A 17,549-nucleotide genomic window follows, 5' to 3' on the forward strand; every position below is an offset into this window, starting at 1 on the left:
TCAACTGGTAGTTGTGGTTTTCTCTGTTCTCTCTGTAGGGTCTTTACCTTACAGCAGGGGTGGGAGAACTCCAGCGAGCAGGGGTGGGAGAACTCCAGCGAGCAGGGGTGGGAGAACTCCAGCTTTGAATTTTTTTTTAGAGTTGATATTTTGGCTATGGTGTCTTGTTATGAAATCTACAAGAGTCAAAGTGTTTTTAGCAGGTGCTTCACAGCTAAGTTTGACTGGGAAACTCAAAGCTCAATAGTCTGTATCAACAGAAATTCACTGCAGCCTGTGTAATATTTCATGCATCATAATTTATTCCAGTCCATCTTGCAAATACATATTTGCGTTGTAATGTCATGCACAGACACACACAACTATTAGATCCTTAAGATCAAACCTGTGTCATTCTTTTGGTCCACTGCAGTGCAGTAGTCAAAAAAAAGAAGTGAAGTGGCCACAAATGGCCAGGATAGAGCCCAGAGGGTTAATGCGTAAAATGTATAAAATATTATTGATTACAGGGTAATACATTAATGTTAATAGCAAGTTACAAGTATAAACAATGCTGTTACATTTACACTTAAATTTTTTACTATGAGTATGGAAATAAAAAAGTGAACAACATTTTATAATAAGCTTAATTGGAATTCTGTACACTGAAAAACAAACAACACATAAAAACACAAACAAACAGCCAGTGCCTTCATCTGTCCATGAAATGTCAAACATCACATTGACCCGTAGTCCCTGCTCGTCAGCACATTTAAAAAGAGCTCCATGTCCTCTGCAAACTGAAAAACAAAGAGGAAGAAGTCCCTCTACACAAAAACACTGCAGATGACAGGCCAGGAAAACACCTATTGATCTGTTTAAATGCCTCCTCATCATGTGAGCCTTGAAGTTTTTTTTAAAAAGACTAAGCTCACAGTGAGGGAATTTCATTTTCATGGACTTTCCACAAGCCACAGTTTCATTCAGCACAGAGGGAGCACATGAATGTTCTACTGAAGATTCAGATAATGGTTTTGATGCTGGAGACAAGACATCGAGAGGGAGATGGGGCTCCACGGAGAGTTCAGTGGGGAGCAGTCCCGAATGCTGACATGACAATAATTGCCTTGCCATATCCCCACGCTGTATGACTGTCATGTTACAGACAGGGCAGTGAAAGTGCACCGGCATATCATTTTGTCTGTAAGAGAGAGAAAAACAACATGTAATTTAAATGTAGTTGTATAGAATGCAATCAGTTTATCTAACAATCAGATTGTACATATTAACAAAAACATCCAAGCCATCCTCAATAATGAAAGCAAAATGGTGTGGATCACAAGAGCTGTCAGGAAATGTGGTGAACAGGAAAAAAACATTTAATGAAAACACACTTTTTCTCTCACTGATGAATGAACTGAACTGTACAATGTGAAAAGCAACTTTAAAGTCAACAAAGAGACTGCAGAAGTGCTGAAAAGAAGTGCATATTTATAACTTTAACTATGAGGTATATTTAATACCAACATACCTTTGAAAGGCAAAGCATTTTTACTGTGTCCATTTATATGCTCCTCGATCTTTGCCCTGACAGCAGGGCTGAGAGTGGGGCACAGAGGGCAGTGAAAGAGTCTTCTGCAACATGTTGTGCATTCCTGCAATTCTGGCTTGGAGGCAGAATGGAATAGAGAATATTAGTATTTATAAATGTATACATCTCTTTGTGACGATCTTTACAATGTTGATGCAGGTGGAATGAGAGACATAAATAAAGTGCAATATGCAGTAAACGGAACAACGTGCATTGATGTTACAGATCGTGAAAAGCAGTGAAGTGAATTTGTTCATAACAAGCAAAAATCAAATACGTTTGAAACTGACCACTAAATGCTAACCAGAGGTGTCAAAAGTGCACATTCCTTACTAAAGTTTAGATACCTCGGGGTAGTGATGGTCCGCTTGAAGCTGATGCTCCGGTGCGTGTGTCAAAAAAATCAACACACTGCTTCAGAAGCTCTGTGTCGAAGCTTGATTCGTTTGGCCAGAGTCACGTGATCAGCGACGTCCGAAACTTCATTTAGAACCTAACTGCTTCGGTATCTGATTCAATGGTTTATAAGGAAGTGAGTCATTCGCGGGATTTGTGGTGTTGTGATGGTGACAGATAGCGAACCACTGATATTTCTACTGAGAGACATGGAGCCAGCGAGGAGGAGAGGAGGTTCTGTTGTGTGGGAGAATTTTGAGTTGATTTTGGTCAGTTGGGTGGGTTTTCCAGCTTTGTGTTCTTGTTGTTTGCTTTTGTTTTGTGCGTGTTTATTTTATCTTATAATGGGAAAACGGTGGCACGGTGGTTAGCACTGTTGCCGCACAGCAAGAAGGTCCTGAGTTCAATTCCAACATCAGGCCAGGGTCTTTCTGTGTGGAGTTTGCATGTTCTCTCCGTGTTTGCGTGGGTTCCCTCCGGGTACTCCGGCTTCCTCCCACCGTCCAAAGACATGCAGCTCGTGGGGATAGGTTAATTGGATAATCCAAATTGCCACTAGGTGTGAATGGTTGTCTGTCCCTGTGTGTTGGCCCTGCGACAGACTGGCGACCTGTCCAGGGTGTACCCCGCCTCTCGCCCTATGACAGCTGGGATAGGCTCCAGCGCCCCCCGCGACCCTGAAAAGGATAAGTGGAAGCGAATGTATGGATGGGAAAAAACTTAATGTCAAAAAAAATCTGCTTTCATAATATAAATATAATTAAGTAACTTTAGAAAAACTTCCACTTGATTCTTTACATTTAATGTTGTAAAAATATATATTTTATTGTTTAACTAATCTGAAAATGTTAGTCTGCCAAATGTGCAGCAATTTAATCTATTTATTCTCTTTAGCTGAGTTTGTGGGGCCCAGGTAGACTGTATAACTGCATCTCTACCAGTTTCTCTGCACTCCAGCCTCTTCTGTTCCACGTGAAGGGATTTTCCTTAATGCAGGAGAAATTATCTCCACGAAAAGGAACAGTTTCGACCATCGCACAGTGGAACAAATTCTCTTCTTAAATAAAAATGAAAAAGGGTTACCTTAAATGCATCATGCTTTTAATTTGCAAGTTCATAAGCATTTTCCCTTTCACAATCAGTTCTACCCCCAGGTCAAAAATATGTATAGGAAAATTTCCCCAATATAATATTATTTATAAATACACCCGTCTAGCTCTTGCACAAGTGCATGGAGGTGGGACCTCACAGCAGAAGCATACTCCAGAATGTGTTGTACATTATTATATGTATATATTATATGTAATGTGGTATTTTTCAATTATTGTATTTACCAACATCAAGAAGTCACAAGCAAAGAAAGACCACACCATGGTGCATGTTTAAACAAGGAGAGTTTACTGGTCGAAATTATTTATTAAACAAATAAACCGCATTTTTTTAACCCCCCAAAAATACACGTTCAAAGCAACACAACAGTGGCCCAATATCAGACAGAATTCCACTCCGTAGTGGGCAATCATAATGAAGCAGTTGGTTTTATTTTGTGGATTCAAGCTGCTCTTCATATTTTTGGCCACCAGATGTCACCAGAGAGGACTGTGTTGAAAAGCTCCGAGTAATGAACCGTTTTCAAAACAAGCTTCAGAAAGCTTCATTTGGCCATCACTACCTCGGGGGTCTGACCGTTGTTGTAACGCTAACAAAGTGTAAGCAAACTAGATGATTCCTAGAATTATATCATTATTAACGGCAAATTTATACATGAAAGACTCTGTGCCAACCTTTACGATCCACTTGCAAGGTTAAGGATCCATGCAGGAACGAGACAAGAAATAATAATAAAAAAAGAACATATTTCTGCCGACTTTGGAGGTCACGTGTTTCCGGTTAGTGTGGTCACGTGTTTCCGGTTAGTGTGGAGGTCACCTGTGTCCGGTTACTGCGGAGGTCCCAATATGGCGCTCCCCAGCGGGTGCAACCAGACCCTCCCCCCGGTCGCGCGGAAAGAGCTGCTTTTCATGAAACGGGAGTAAAGTAGTGAACTTAGAGGAGAGAAACGAACTAAAGTATCGATCATAAACCACTACCAACGTCCTGATCGATATCTGCATCGATCTGCCCACCCTTGTCTCCTGGATCGTAGCTGCGATCAGCGTGAACCACGTGGGTCTCTGCTCCCTGATCTGTTTCCTGTGTTTGGAAAGAGTTGCAGCTTCATCGCGGAGTTTCTCTCGGTTTGTGGGCTCATCTAAAGGTAAGCACCGAGCTAACTTTACTGTGAGTTCAGTTCATGTTGAGTTTAGCTCCTGAATGAGGTCTTCTGCTGCTCTCCTCGGTGTCTGTTCACAGTTTATTGTGAACACGTTGAGAGAAGAGTGAGAGAGTGTTTGGAGAAAAACACCAACTAATCATTAGCTCAGCATGCTGGGAGAAGTTGAGCGTTTGCTCGCGTTTTGCTCGATTATTTCTTGCTGTGACTCGGGGGCGTTTTTAGCCCATTTTTGAATCACAGGACCCCCAAAGATTCACAGTACTTTATAAAAAGCATATAGTATTTGGTTGAGACGTAATATTTTAAAAACAAAAGTATAGACCCCCCCCCCCCCCCCCCCCAAAAAAAAAAAAATGGTATGGTCTGTTCCAGCTCGCCTCTCCCCTACTCTGGCTCTGTTGTCCTTTCTGCCAGAGCGATGGTGGCTGAGACGCAGCAGAGCGGAGGTGTGAGTGCCTGCCTTAAACCAGGACATATTAGCTGCATTTAACCTTCAGTTATGTAGGAGTCAGACCGTGTTTCCTTTTTAGCTGAAAAACATTACACCAGGTAACCTGCAGTGTTGAGAGCGTGTTTTCCGATGTTTGCTACTCTACAGTCCGTCCTACTCTGTAGTAAAATCAGCGACATTTGACCGTCCTGTTGCTCCCATTGGAATTTATGTAGCCTATTTAAAATCTACAACTTAAAATTGTTGTTACCACTGTCCTGTTTGAAATGGAACGAGAGAAGCTGGTTATTTTGTCATATGTGCATGTGCCGATATTAAACCCAGCAGCCACATTCAGGTAAAAGTGTAAGATCAAATGATCCGTCAATAAAGGATAATGTTGGATCAGTGTTTCAATATTTATATCTTTTATTAGATGTACATGTGGTTTGGTTATTTGCCTTTTGGTTGAAAGTACACAGTATATAATGATGTACCACGTGATCGCTTGCAAAACAGCTACGTTAGCGTTAGGGCTGTCTGATATAACGATATATATCGGATGACGATTTAAAAACGTCTATCCTTTCATTTTACGCTATCGTTTGTTTCCTGCTGTTACAAAAAAATAAAAAATAAACCTTAGACTCAAACGTTAGAACAGGCTTTTCCCCGCAGCAGGCTGTGTAATAAATACTCACAAAGAAAACGGCGTCCGTTACAACTTATGTCTAAAAATGTATCGTTTCATGCATCGGTTAAAACACTCGACTCCAGGTACACGACACCCAGCAGGAAACATTTCACACAAGTCGAGCTGCCCGAGATTCACAGAATTTATGGAAAATTTTACATTTTTGTGATTTATATCGTTATCGGACGATAGATGTCTTATATCGGGATATGAGATTTTGGTCACATCACACAGCCCTAGTTAGCATAACATTAGCTAAAGGATGAACGCTAACTTTTTTCCACTCGATTAAAGGTAACGTGAGGGTTTCTGGTGGTTAAGGACAAATGCAATCGCATGCCAGGATGCTCTAAACAGACCAAACTTCAGTCAGGAGAACAACTGAGATTATTCATCCACAATACGAGGTTAGTTATTAATATACTGCAACAACATGGGAATAGAGCAGCTGCGAGAGAATTCAACATTAATGAATTAATGTTAAAGAAGTGGAGGAAGCGCAGTTTTTGGCTTTCCTCATATTCCAAAAGTGCTTCGTCTCTTTGCTGTGACTGTCGCCCGCCATAATTTGCAGACGATGTTGTTTGCAGCAGCTGCAATGCCTCCGACCAAAACAGGCGGAGCTTGTTGACACCAACAACATGCGCTATTGCGATAGAGCGATATAGTCAAAATCTCTACCGTTGGCCAAATTTATATCGTCTCTACCGTATACCGTTTATACCGCCCACCCCTACTTATGATTTAATAAAGATATTTACAGACTTTGAAATGACTGAAAGATTTATTAGGGTTTGTTTTGAGTTTTGTTCAAAAGGGAATAACTTCATATAAAAAAAATCACATATGCTGGACATCTTAAACAATTTTTTTAATAAAGCAGCACAGCAGAAAAAAATCAGGGCTAACCCTTCACTCTATCATGTGGCTCGGTGCTGTCCCCGTTAAAGAGCCAAGGACCTTCTTTCCACTTCCTCCATTTATAGGTTGGATGCAGTGAGTAACACTGGGGAACAACACACCCTCGTTGTATTTAAAATATGTGGTGGTAAGGCAGAGGTCTAACTGTTGCTATGCTGCTACCAATGAGCCTGAGTGGGACTCCTTCTTTCTGTGTCTATGGAAGTCCATATATACAGGGTGCAGCATCCACCGGGTAAAGGTGGTGGTATGCAGGGAGCTCAGTGGGTTTTTTCAAGTTCTTGTAGACAGCTGATGACTTTCTTTTTGCTTCTGGGGTTTCACCTTGAAGCTTCATAGGTATTGTTGTCACTGAGTGTAGTAATGTTTATTTGCTCTGCTTCTTCTTGTCAGGGATAAAATACATATCTATACTTTTTGTGTCCCAGCTGAGTAACAGGAGGAGAAGAGTCTGGTGGAGCAGCAGAGGAACAGTTTCAGCCATTTGGACTCAGCTCAGCCACTACAGAGGAAACAATGACTTCAACACAGGAGGTGAGAAAATATCTCAGTTACACTGTTATTGAAACTGTGCACAGCTGGATGTTAACAGCAGTTTTATCTTTTCCATCCTGGGCTCCTCCATAAATAGAAAATCTACATTCACAAACAAAAACCACAGAAGTTGCAAGAAAATACAACGATCATATTTTATCAGCACACATTAAAACAATATCATCAGTTGGACTGCCCATTTTTCATGAAGTAAAAGATTTTCTCCCGTGATCAGGGCTGGGCCATATCGCCAAAATTCATATCTCGATATTCTGTAGCTGGATGGCGATATACGATATACATCTCGATATTTGGTGATGGTCAGAGGGGCCGATGGTGCGATATGGCAGCCTCGCTTCTGTCAGTCTGCCCCAGGGCAGCTGTGGCTACAACTGTAGCTGCCTCCACCAGTGTGTGAATGTGAGAGTGAATGAATAGTGGCATTGTAAAGCGCTTTGGGCGCCTTGAAAAGCGCTATATAAATCCAATCCATTATTATTATTATTATTATTATTATTTATTTTAAGCCATAAAGTAAGAACAAAAAGAGTTATTAGTAAAAGCTGTGTCCCAGATTTCGCAGAGGCAGTTTTATTAACAGACAGCATAGATGTACATGAAAAAATTACTCAGAAATAAATTATCAGCATTTATTAAATAATAATGCTCAAGGTATAAAATAAAACAATGTTGTTTTTGCGCATAACAAAAAGCAACCGTGCAGTCAAAATGTAAACTAAAAGATGCTGAGCGTAATAACAAAGACAGATTTCGCAGCTGCTCTGTTCCCATGTTCTACTGTGTACCGTGTGACAGCCGTGTCTCTTAACACGTGCCATTTGTGGTCCTTATACACACAATAAGGTAATATTACGTTGAAGCATGGTACGTATTACTCCGCGACGCTTCTGATTACAGTAGCCGTAATGCCTAGACAAACCATGTGAGTGAAGTTGGCCCCTCACTAGGGGTGCAACGATACTCGTATCGATATTGAACCGTTCGGTAGAGTGCTTTCGGTTCGGTACGCATATGTATCGAACAATACACAATTTGTAATTTCCTTTATCAACTTTCCTTCTGACGATGCTGTCTGTGTTGAGCGCTCAGTGGATCTGCGCTCGGCAGTGCAGCCTAGGCGGAGCAGTCGAGTGCAGATTCACTGACCGCAGGGCAAGCTAGCAAGACAGAAGTTAAGCTCTCAGCAACATGGACCTCCCCCACCCTCATTCAGATCTGGCGTTTGGAATTATTTTGGTTTTCATGTGAAGCATGACCCTGAAGGTAAGCGAGTCATGGACAAAAGTAAAACAGTATGTTGGATGTGCCACGCAATGCTCAATTACATGGGTGGGAACTAGTGTGTTAGCGCAGTTAGCTCGTTAACGTGTTGGCCGTCCAGCCCCACGCACGGACGATCCGCGGTAGCTCGTTAACGGAGATTTGCCGTGTTGTGGCGTTAAGGTCATTTCAGATTAACGCTGACAGCACTAGTAGGAACACAACGAATATGACTGCACATTTACGCTGACATCATCCTAGTGCAAAGACAAATGGAAGCAGACAAAAACAACAAGCATGCATGCTACAAACTTTACCCGAGTCATTTAGACAGCCGTTAGCACAGGATTCTCCTTATGGGGACCTGATATGTTTAATATGCTGCTGAGAATATAGCCCAGAAGAAGCGTATAGTATAGCTTTTATTTTGGAAAGAGCCATTTCTCTGTAATAAACTCTCTTTTCCAAAGATTTCTCCATTAGATAGATTTATTTTTTTATCCCTTTGTTGTTTCAGCAACATTAAATTTAAAAACTGTACTTTTGAGTTAAAATATATATTTATAATTTTAATAAATGACAAATTAAAAAGGCATGAACATTGTTTTTGTATCGAAAAAATATCGAACCGTGAATTTTGTGTATCGCTACACCCCTACCACTCACCTTCTTCAAATCCAACAAAAGTGGTGTTAATCAACTGTGCTATGTTTGTGCTGCTTCTGTTTTAAAGATATTAATGAAAATGTAAGGGTCAAAATGTCAACCAGCGCCCCCACATTAACTAAATCAAACAAAATCGATGTCAAACATTTGTGTTATGTTTGTGTTGCAAATTTTTTTGTTTCTGCTGCTATCATTTTAAAAATATTAATAAAAATTTCTAGAGGTCAGAGGTCAACCAGCCACCCCACATTAATGGAATCAAACAAAACTGGTGTCAATCAATTGTGCTATGTTTGTGCTGGTTTGTGCTGCAAAATATTTTGTTTGTGCTGCTATCATTTTAAAAATGTTAACAAAATAAGGTCTTGATCCGTGCTTAATCATCCAGGTAAGTAAATCCCAAAAGGTTGATTCTGTTCACCTGGACGTAGCGGTTTTAGTGGGAGAAACGTTTCGTCACTCATCCAAGTGACTTCTTCAGTCTCAGCTGACTGCAGGTTTCCCCAATCATATACACTCTCCTTCAAGATGAAAACCAGATTTAAATTTTCTCCTCTTCTTTCCTCATGTACTCTGTATTTCCATTGTTTTGTTTTGTTTTTTCCGTACCTCTCTCACCTGACTTCCCAATGTTATGTTTGTGTATTCTATGTATGGTTGGAAGGGGTGCTCATGATGGTGCCGGATCGTCTGGCAGTCTTTAAAACATTTTTCCTCCGGATAAATAAAGTATTATCAGTTAATCAATCTTTGATTCCACTAATGGAGGGAGTTTCAGTTTGTTCCACGACTGCATTTCACTCACTGCCTCTGTTTGTATCTCTGTCACTGCAGGACCAACATGGAGCGAGAAGTCAGCGCTCTCAGGAGGCCGACAAACCTCACAGAAGAAAGGGGGAGAAGAAATACAGCTGTGACGATTGTGGGAAGGATTTTAATCGGACGTCTGACCTGATACGGCATCAACTCATCCACAGTGGAGTTAAAGCACACTACTGTGACTTGTGTGGAAAGTCTTTTACCCTGGCTGCGAACTTAAAAACACACCAACTCATCCACAGCGGACTTAAACCGTACAGCTGTGACTTGTGTGGAAAATCTTTCACCCAACTTGGACACTTAAAAAGACACCAACTCATCCACAGTGGACTTAAAGCACACAGCTGTGATCAGTGTGGTAAAGCTTTTGCTCGTAGTAGCAGCTTACGAAATCATCTAGTTACCCACTCTGAAAATAATCAAGCGTATAGCTGCGACATTTGTGGAAAAACATTCTGCTCGCTAGTCAAACGAAATATTCACCTGCGCATTCACACTGGACAGGATGTTTACTGGTGCGATCAGTGTGGGAAACTGTTTACAACAGCCACACACTTAAAAAACCACATGTTTATCCACACTGAGGAGAGACCTTATAAATGTGACTGGTGTGAAAAGGCTTTTAAAGAGCCACATTCCCTGAGAAAGCATCAACAGATTCACACCAGAAAAATACTCTACAAGTGCAGTTACTGTGAGGTATGTATTCATATTTTTTCAGTTGCAGTTATTTTGAAGTATTATGTGAATGAAGTTTAATTTCAAAGCTAAACGAGACGTTAAAACTAGCTAACCAGCGAGGAGTTAAAAGCGGCGAAAACAACACCCACAAACTTATCTCACTACAACATAGGGCCGAAAATATGACGTGATTCTAGTGTAATCAAACTCGGGGCTTGAGCTTTATTTCAGGCAATGTTCAGGATTAAAATGTTGAAGGAATTCCCTGACTCTCACTGTCTTTGTGTCTTTGTTTAGAAGCAGAGCGACACAGATGGATCCACTTCTCAACCCTGTCGTCACTGTGGTGGTGGGAAAGAGTTTCTCTGTGACCTTTGTGGAAAAACTTTCAGTCATCAACAAAGCCTAAAAGTACATCAGCGTAGACACACTGGAGACAAAATGAACTTCTGCAAAGAATGTGGGAGAGGTTTCCCCAAACCAAGTGAATTAAAACGACATGAAGTCATTCACAGTGGGGTTAAAAAGCACGTGTGTGACCAGTGTGGGTCATCCTTCACCACTGCAGGTTACCTTAAAGTACATAAACGAGTCCACACAGGAGAGAAACCATACAACTGTAGACACTGTGACAGACGTTTCTCATATTCAGGGACTCGAGATTGCCATGAACTTCGACATATTGAAGTGAACTTAATAACAGTGTGACAAGAGCTTTAAGAATCTCAGTTTATAATCCAAACATAAACAATCCCTCACTGTAAATAAACTGTTTCACTGTTACCAATGTGCAAAAACATAGCATAGCATAGCATCTTTATTTATAACGCACTTTACATCCAACTATGTTGACCAAAGTGCTACAAATATAAAACAGAGAGGAAACAGTTTAAATTACATATAAAATATCTTAAAATTAAAAGTAATATAATTAATAAGAAACGTATTAAGAGACATCAACAAGTCCTGCTGTGCTAAAAGCCAAGGTAAATAAATATGTTTTAAGACGTGATTTAAAAACAGATAAGGAAGGTGCCTGTCTAACATGTAAAGGCAACTCATTCCACAATTTTGGTGCTGCCACAGCAAACGCCCGATCCCCTCTGAAGAGCTGGTCTGCCGACCTGAGGGACCGGGAAGGTATGTATGGATGAAGAAGCTCAGAGAGGTACACAGGGGCAGCATTGGACAAACATTTAAAAACAAATAAAAGCATCTTAAAATGGATCCTAAAATGCACGGGCAGCCAATGAAGTGAATATAAAACTGGGGTGATATGCTCGTATCTATGAGTGCCAGTTAAAAGGCATGCAGCAGCATTCTGGACTAACTGCAGTCGAAAAACAGAAGATCGACTCACCCCAAAATAAAGAGAATTACAGTAATCCAGCCGAACGGTTACAAAAGCGTGGATTACTGTTTCAAATTGCTGTCTCGTAAGAAAGTGCTTAATTTTGGCCAGTTGCCTCAGATGAAAGAAACTAGACCTTACAACCAACCCGATCTGGCTTTCAAGCTTAAGCTCAGGATCCATTTTAAAACCCAGATTAACAATCTCTGGTTTACAAAATGATTTCAGGGTTTGCAAATCAACACACTGAACAGCAGTGGAGGCAGGTCTGAACACCATTACTTCAGTCTTAGAATCATTAAAACAAAGAAAGTTTAGCGCCAACCACGACTTGACGTCCTCCAGACATGTTTGTAAACGATTTACAGACGACCCATCTTGCTTTTTAAGAGGAACATAAATCTGGCAGTCATCTGCATAACAGTGAAACGAGAGTCTGTGTTTTCTAAAAATTGAGCCCAATGGAAGTAAATAAAGTGAAAACAGGATAGGGCCCAGAATGGAACCCTGTGGTACTCCATGAGACAACGGAGCTCGGGAGGACTCACAGTTTCCTAAGCGAACTGAAAAGGTTCGGTTTGTTAAGTAAGACCTGAACCATTTCAGAGCCACACCTGTTATACCGACACACTGCTCCAAACGTGAGATTAAAATTTCATGGTCTACAGTGTCAAATGCAGCAGTTAAATCGAGTAAAATAAGAATGACACTTTCACAAGAATCACATGATAAAAATATATCATTAAAAATTCTTAAAAGTGCTGATTCAGTGCTATGCATTGCTTTAAAACCAGATTGAAAAATCTCCTGAACATTTTGTGCATTCAAGTATGAAAAACATTCACTTCATTATCTGCTCTGTGCAAACATCAGCGCGATCCTGCAGGACGGACTGCACTGGATCACAGTGAATCTGAAGAGACAGAAAGATCCTCTTCTGGTTTCAGGGTCAGACTTACAAACCAGATCAGGCTCCACAGAGTTCAGATGGAATCTCCTGTAAAGAGTGTCAGCTGATGTCACACTTGGATCTCACGAGGTAGCTCTGATGTTTGGACTTCAATTCAGGAAGAAATAACATTCGAAATGTTGTTGTTGTTTTTTTTTGTTGTTTTTTTTCCCATGACTGAGCTCGTAATGCCTATTAGTCGTATTAAACTAAATTGTTTTAATTTAAATTAATTCAAATTCTATTATTTCTTTTTGGACCCTCAGAAAACACCAAATTCTTTTTACATGTAGATAGATGCTGGATGCCGGTAGAGTTACGTATTCTGAATACTTTGGATTACTTAATATATTTTCATGCCTAATACAACTATATGAATGTACTATTGCTATGTGATTTATTACTATTATTGAAGGCCACTCGCCATACCAATACCAACTAATTTTTAAATCTTAATATAAAATGAGTAACAGTAGGGTGGACATTAGGTATGGATTTTTGCAGTGATCTTGTATAGAAAACAACTTCTGTATCAATAATATGTTTTCCTTTTGTCTACTTTGTGGCTCTGATTTCTGGACTTGCATCAATAATCCTGAATGTTACATTTGGGAAGCTGCAAGTCTTTTACTTTTTTATTTTATTTTTTTATTTATTTATTTTTTACGGATTTTGATTCTCCAAAATGTTATCGCTGTCACGTTTAAATGGTTTTCCCATTGGGACACCGTATTTAGTAGTAGTTGTTGTTATAGATATTGTTTTACCTTACAGTTAACTGATATTGTATAAATACTTGAACTTAACTATTGTTTTGATCTTCTGGCTGACTGGTGTTTTCACCCGTAATACGGTAGAGGTGGGGGGGGGATCGATACAGCACAGCATCTTGATATTTTGCGTTGTGATGTTGTCTCAATACAGTGACACCAAACATCGATATTTATTAAAGAAAATAAAATACTCTGGGAATTACTCTGGGAATACAATGAATAAGGGAGCTCATCTTATAAGAGGCCAACTTTCTGCAAACAGTTGCGCTCTGACTTGAAGTGACAGCAATCACTTTGGGAGAGATTGTTGCAGGTTTTAAATAAATGCTGCCTTATTTATAAATGCAGACTAAATGCTGCCATGTTTTCATCAGTTTGGTGTTAGGCTTGGTCAGTGAGCACTGCTCGAGGGGACTCGACTCACCGGGTTGGTTAGTCAGTTGCCGTTAATAGACTTACATTAGTTTATGTTTGCTAACTAAAAGCAGAACTCACTGGAATATAAAGACACTAGAACTAGAAATCAGTCTAAGGGGGGGTCACTTTTATGCTGCCTCTGACTTCAATAATACCTTTAAAGTTAACCTGAGGGTATACAGTCTACTTTAACTCTCTATCTTTTAAGCAGTAAGTGGTTCTTCGTTGGGAAAATCTCCCGCTTACAGTGGCTTGCAAAATTATTCGGCCCCCTTAAACTTTTCCACATTTTGTCACATTACAGCCACAAACATGAATCAATTTTATTGGAATTCCATGTGAAAGACCAACACAAAGTGGTGCACACGTGAGAAGTGGAACAGAAATCTTACATGATTCCAAACATTTTTTACAAATAAATAACTGCAAAGTGGGCTGTGTGTAATTATTCAGCCCCCTGAGTCAATACTTTGTAGAACCAGCTTTTGCTGCAATTCCAGCTGCCAGTCTTTTAGGGTCTGTCTCTACCAGCTTTGCACATCTAGAGACTGAAATCCTTGCCCATCCTTCTTTGCAAAACAGCTCCAGCTCAGTCAGAACCACTTCATAAAGTGGTTGTTCAGGTTTAAGCAGTGGGAGGCGAAAACCTAATATATCCATAAGTGATGGCTTAACATTCTGCATTCAAGTATAAGTTTGTCTAAGTCCGCCATTGTAGAAATTCATTGCACCGAAAGAAAAACGTGCACAGTGTGACGTCAAAATAGGCGCACACCTTTGACACTGCGTTTTCTCAGTTTTCCTCATCCACACGTAAATGCAAAAACTTGAGTTTTCGAAAATATCCACCCTGGCAGGCGTTTTTTAAAATCTCCGTTTTCAGCGAACGAAAACGAGGTTTACGTGTGGACGAAAGGTGTAAACGCATAGAAAAATCTGCGTTTTCAAAAATACCCTGGTACGTGTGGACGTAGCCTTATTCATTATTCAAGGCACAAACGGAAAGTCATGTACGCGTGCAACGTAAAGTTAGGTGAGTGTGCAATGTAAAGGTGAGCGTGCAACGTAAAGTCACGTGGACATGCCGCGTGAGCATTCGAACTGAGTCTAAAGTTTTCGTGTGCGAATTGAAGCGGGTGCTCTCCAATCATCAAAAGTAACAAAGTCATTGAACACATTTATACAGTTACCTTTACATTTACCAATCATATATCACAGATTTACACTATTTTTTAGTACTATGCAAAAAGGCAAAGACAGAGCGACAGTCTGGGTCAATGGTGGCCGAGGCGACGGCAAGGCTAACAAAGGAACCCTCGAAGCGTTAGGCTAGCTTTGTAACAGAATATAACAGAAAAGTATGAAACTCCAGCTGAGTTGTAAGATGAAAAGTGGACACAATTTCGGGCTCCCACATTTTGTCAGAAACTGTACATTAACGAGTTTTTTACTGTTATTCAAATGCAACTGTGGAAATAACAAATAGAAGAAAATTCATTCATTCTTACCTTATACTAATCGTGGTGCAGGCCAGTGCAGTGCATGAACTGATGCCTTCTCCGGTCAATTCCGCTGAGAGTAAATCTAATGTCCCGCTCTACTGTACAAGACAATGGTTACCTGGAGGGATGTACCACTGTGAGAGGGGTGCTGCGGAATAGTCCAAGTGATCGCTGCTTTAATTTCCCGCTCAACTATACATAAATTGCAGGTCGACACGATTTTTCAAAGCTGGTGAACTAGACCAAAGTCATTGATAACAAAAGAACAATAAATCCACTTTCTCCGGTACTTTATACCCGCTCAGTTGCAATGCAATTTAATGCACTACTAGAAATCGATGGCTTTTTGATGGTGTCCGGCGCGGAATGATGGTCAACTATAAATAGACGTTTTCTCGACGTTGTTGTTGTCACCTGGTCAACTACAAATAGATCAAATATCAATGACAAAAAAACAACGGTAAATCAACATCATTTCAACGTCCCTATAGTAAGACCATGGGTTTACCACAGTATTTCAATGTTGTTACAACAGTGACATTTCAACCCTGACCATAACGACGGATTGGATGAAAAATCAACATCGATTCAATGTCGTCTTGCTATCTGGAATCTTTTGATTGGTCGACATGGTACATTTTTTGACCATTAGGAAAGGGTGAGGTTTTTTGGTGTTGTCTTCGCTCACAGGTGGAAAGTGCTTTATGGCATTTTCCTTATGAAACACAGTTTTTACCGTTTCTTCCCGCAGTAAATATAAACAATGATAGTATTCAGGAAGAAAACCAAATATTTCATATATTTTTAACATAACTCTGGTTTTACGTGGCCGATCAACACAATTTAAAAACTCCATCAACGCTGTCATAGCCTGATACCACAATTTTTCTTAAAAATGCCAGCCAAGTGCCAATTGCTTTACACGTAATAGAGGATTTCTCAAAAGGGTCTGGATTGGTCCTAAACTTAAATAAATGTCAATTATTGCCTGTCAAAGAGTGTAATGTTCAGAGTATTTGTAATATAACAGTTAAAAATGAAGCAGCATATTTAGATCTGATTATCTGCAAAGATCCAAAAGACAGAATTTTACTAAATTGTCCCCCAATTATTAAAAAATCTCAAACCAAATTAAATCAATGGTTGCAGAGAGATTTAAGTTTAAGAGGAAGGGTATTGCTCTCAAAAGCAGAAGGTCTGTGTCGACTGACTTATGCAGCAATTTCTCTGCATGTGGACGGCAAAACTTGTAAGGATATCGACCGAATGCTCTTCAACTTGCTCTGGAAAAACAGGACACATTACATTACATCAGAAAAAGTGTATTGATGAATGACTATGAACACGGTGGCCTCAATGTTTTGGATTTTACTACTCTAAACAATACATTTAAGATTAATTGGGCTAAACATTTTCTTAAAAATCCGGTATCCATTTGGAAGTTTGGTGGTCTAAGTTATCTTAGGTTGTGATTATAATATAGATAAGCTTCCAGAAAACCTTTCGATGTTTCACAAACAACTTCTATTAGCTTGGTCCCTTATATATAAACACAACTTTACACCCCATACGTATTCAATTTGGAATAATAGGAACATAGTGTATAAAAATAAATCTTTTTTTTTTCTAGGTGGGTTGAGAAACGGATTGTTTTAGTGAATCAGCTGTTTAATCCTAATGGGCAGCTTATGTCCTATTCAGAATTCAATTCAATTCAATTCAATTCAATTCAATTCAATCTTTATTGGCAGACTACATGTCCATAAAAACAAGACAAGAAACACACACACACAACTCCCCCCCCCCCCCCCCCCACACACACACAACACAAGGTATACCATTAAATATATATATGTATATAAATAAGTATATAAAGCATTTGTAAAAATATAAAACCATAATATACATAAAACACAATTACTTAAAATAAATCAATAAATACACAAACACTTTAACCAGTGCTTTCTGAGACTGGATGAGTAACGGGAACCACTCACTGTCGGATCTGTAAGTGCTAAAATTATACTGTTACTCGAACCATCCAGTCGTTCTCTAAAACTGAACATTAACTTTCTTAAAAAGTGCTTTAAAAGTCCAGACACCCACAGCTACAAACATCTGGCTGGCACTACCACTTCTAGGTATCCTGCAAAGGATTCTCATCGCATCATTATATGCAACATGCAGCTTCTGCATGCTACATTGTTTGTAGGATGACCACAAGGGGGCAGTATATAGCGGTGTGCAATACGCTTTAAACAAAGCCACTTTAACTGGAAGTGAACAAAAG

General features: G+C 39.8%; 1 protein-coding gene and 1 long non-coding RNA gene across 4 annotated transcripts; one reads left to right on the forward strand and one right to left on the reverse strand.

The window, feature by feature from the left end:
* Positions 1 to 292: 292 nt before the first annotated feature.
* On the reverse strand, positions 293 to 2,572 carry LOC143420536 (uncharacterized). The gene is made up of 3 exons (XR_013100370.1): positions 1,918 to 2,572; positions 1,511 to 1,646; positions 293 to 1,180 (listed from the first exon to the last, which is right to left on the reverse strand). It is a non-coding gene; the product is annotated as an uncharacterized LOC143420536 (long non-coding RNA).
* A 1,312-nt stretch (positions 2,573 to 3,884) lies between these two features.
* Positions 3,885 to 12,796, forward strand: LOC143420410 (uncharacterized). Of its 3 annotated transcripts, XM_076888533.1 has the most exons (5): positions 3,885 to 4,223; positions 5,660 to 5,772; positions 6,715 to 6,820; positions 9,602 to 10,285; positions 10,565 to 12,796. In XM_076888533.1, the coding sequence occupies exons 3-5, from the start codon at positions 6,803 to 6,805 to the stop codon at positions 10,973 to 10,975; spliced, it is 1,113 nt and encodes a 370-aa protein (XP_076744648.1). In that variant the 5' UTR covers positions 3,885 to 4,223; positions 5,660 to 5,772; positions 6,715 to 6,802; the 3' UTR covers positions 10,976 to 12,796. The 3 variants fall into 3 exon arrangements, with proteins under 3 accessions (XP_076744648.1, XP_076744647.1, XP_076744649.1); XM_076888532.1 differs by lacking the exon at positions 5,660 to 5,772; XM_076888534.1 differs by lacking the exons at positions 3,885 to 4,223; positions 5,660 to 5,772 and adding an exon at positions 4,667 to 4,790.
* The last annotated feature ends 4,753 nt before the right edge of the window (positions 12,797 to 17,549 follow it).

Source organism: Maylandia zebra, linkage group LG9, assembly GCF_041146795.1.
Source record: "Maylandia zebra isolate NMK-2024a linkage group LG9, Mzebra_GT3a, whole genome shotgun sequence".
NCBI classification, from domain to species: Eukaryota; Metazoa; Chordata; class Actinopteri; order Cichliformes; family Cichlidae; genus Maylandia; species Maylandia zebra.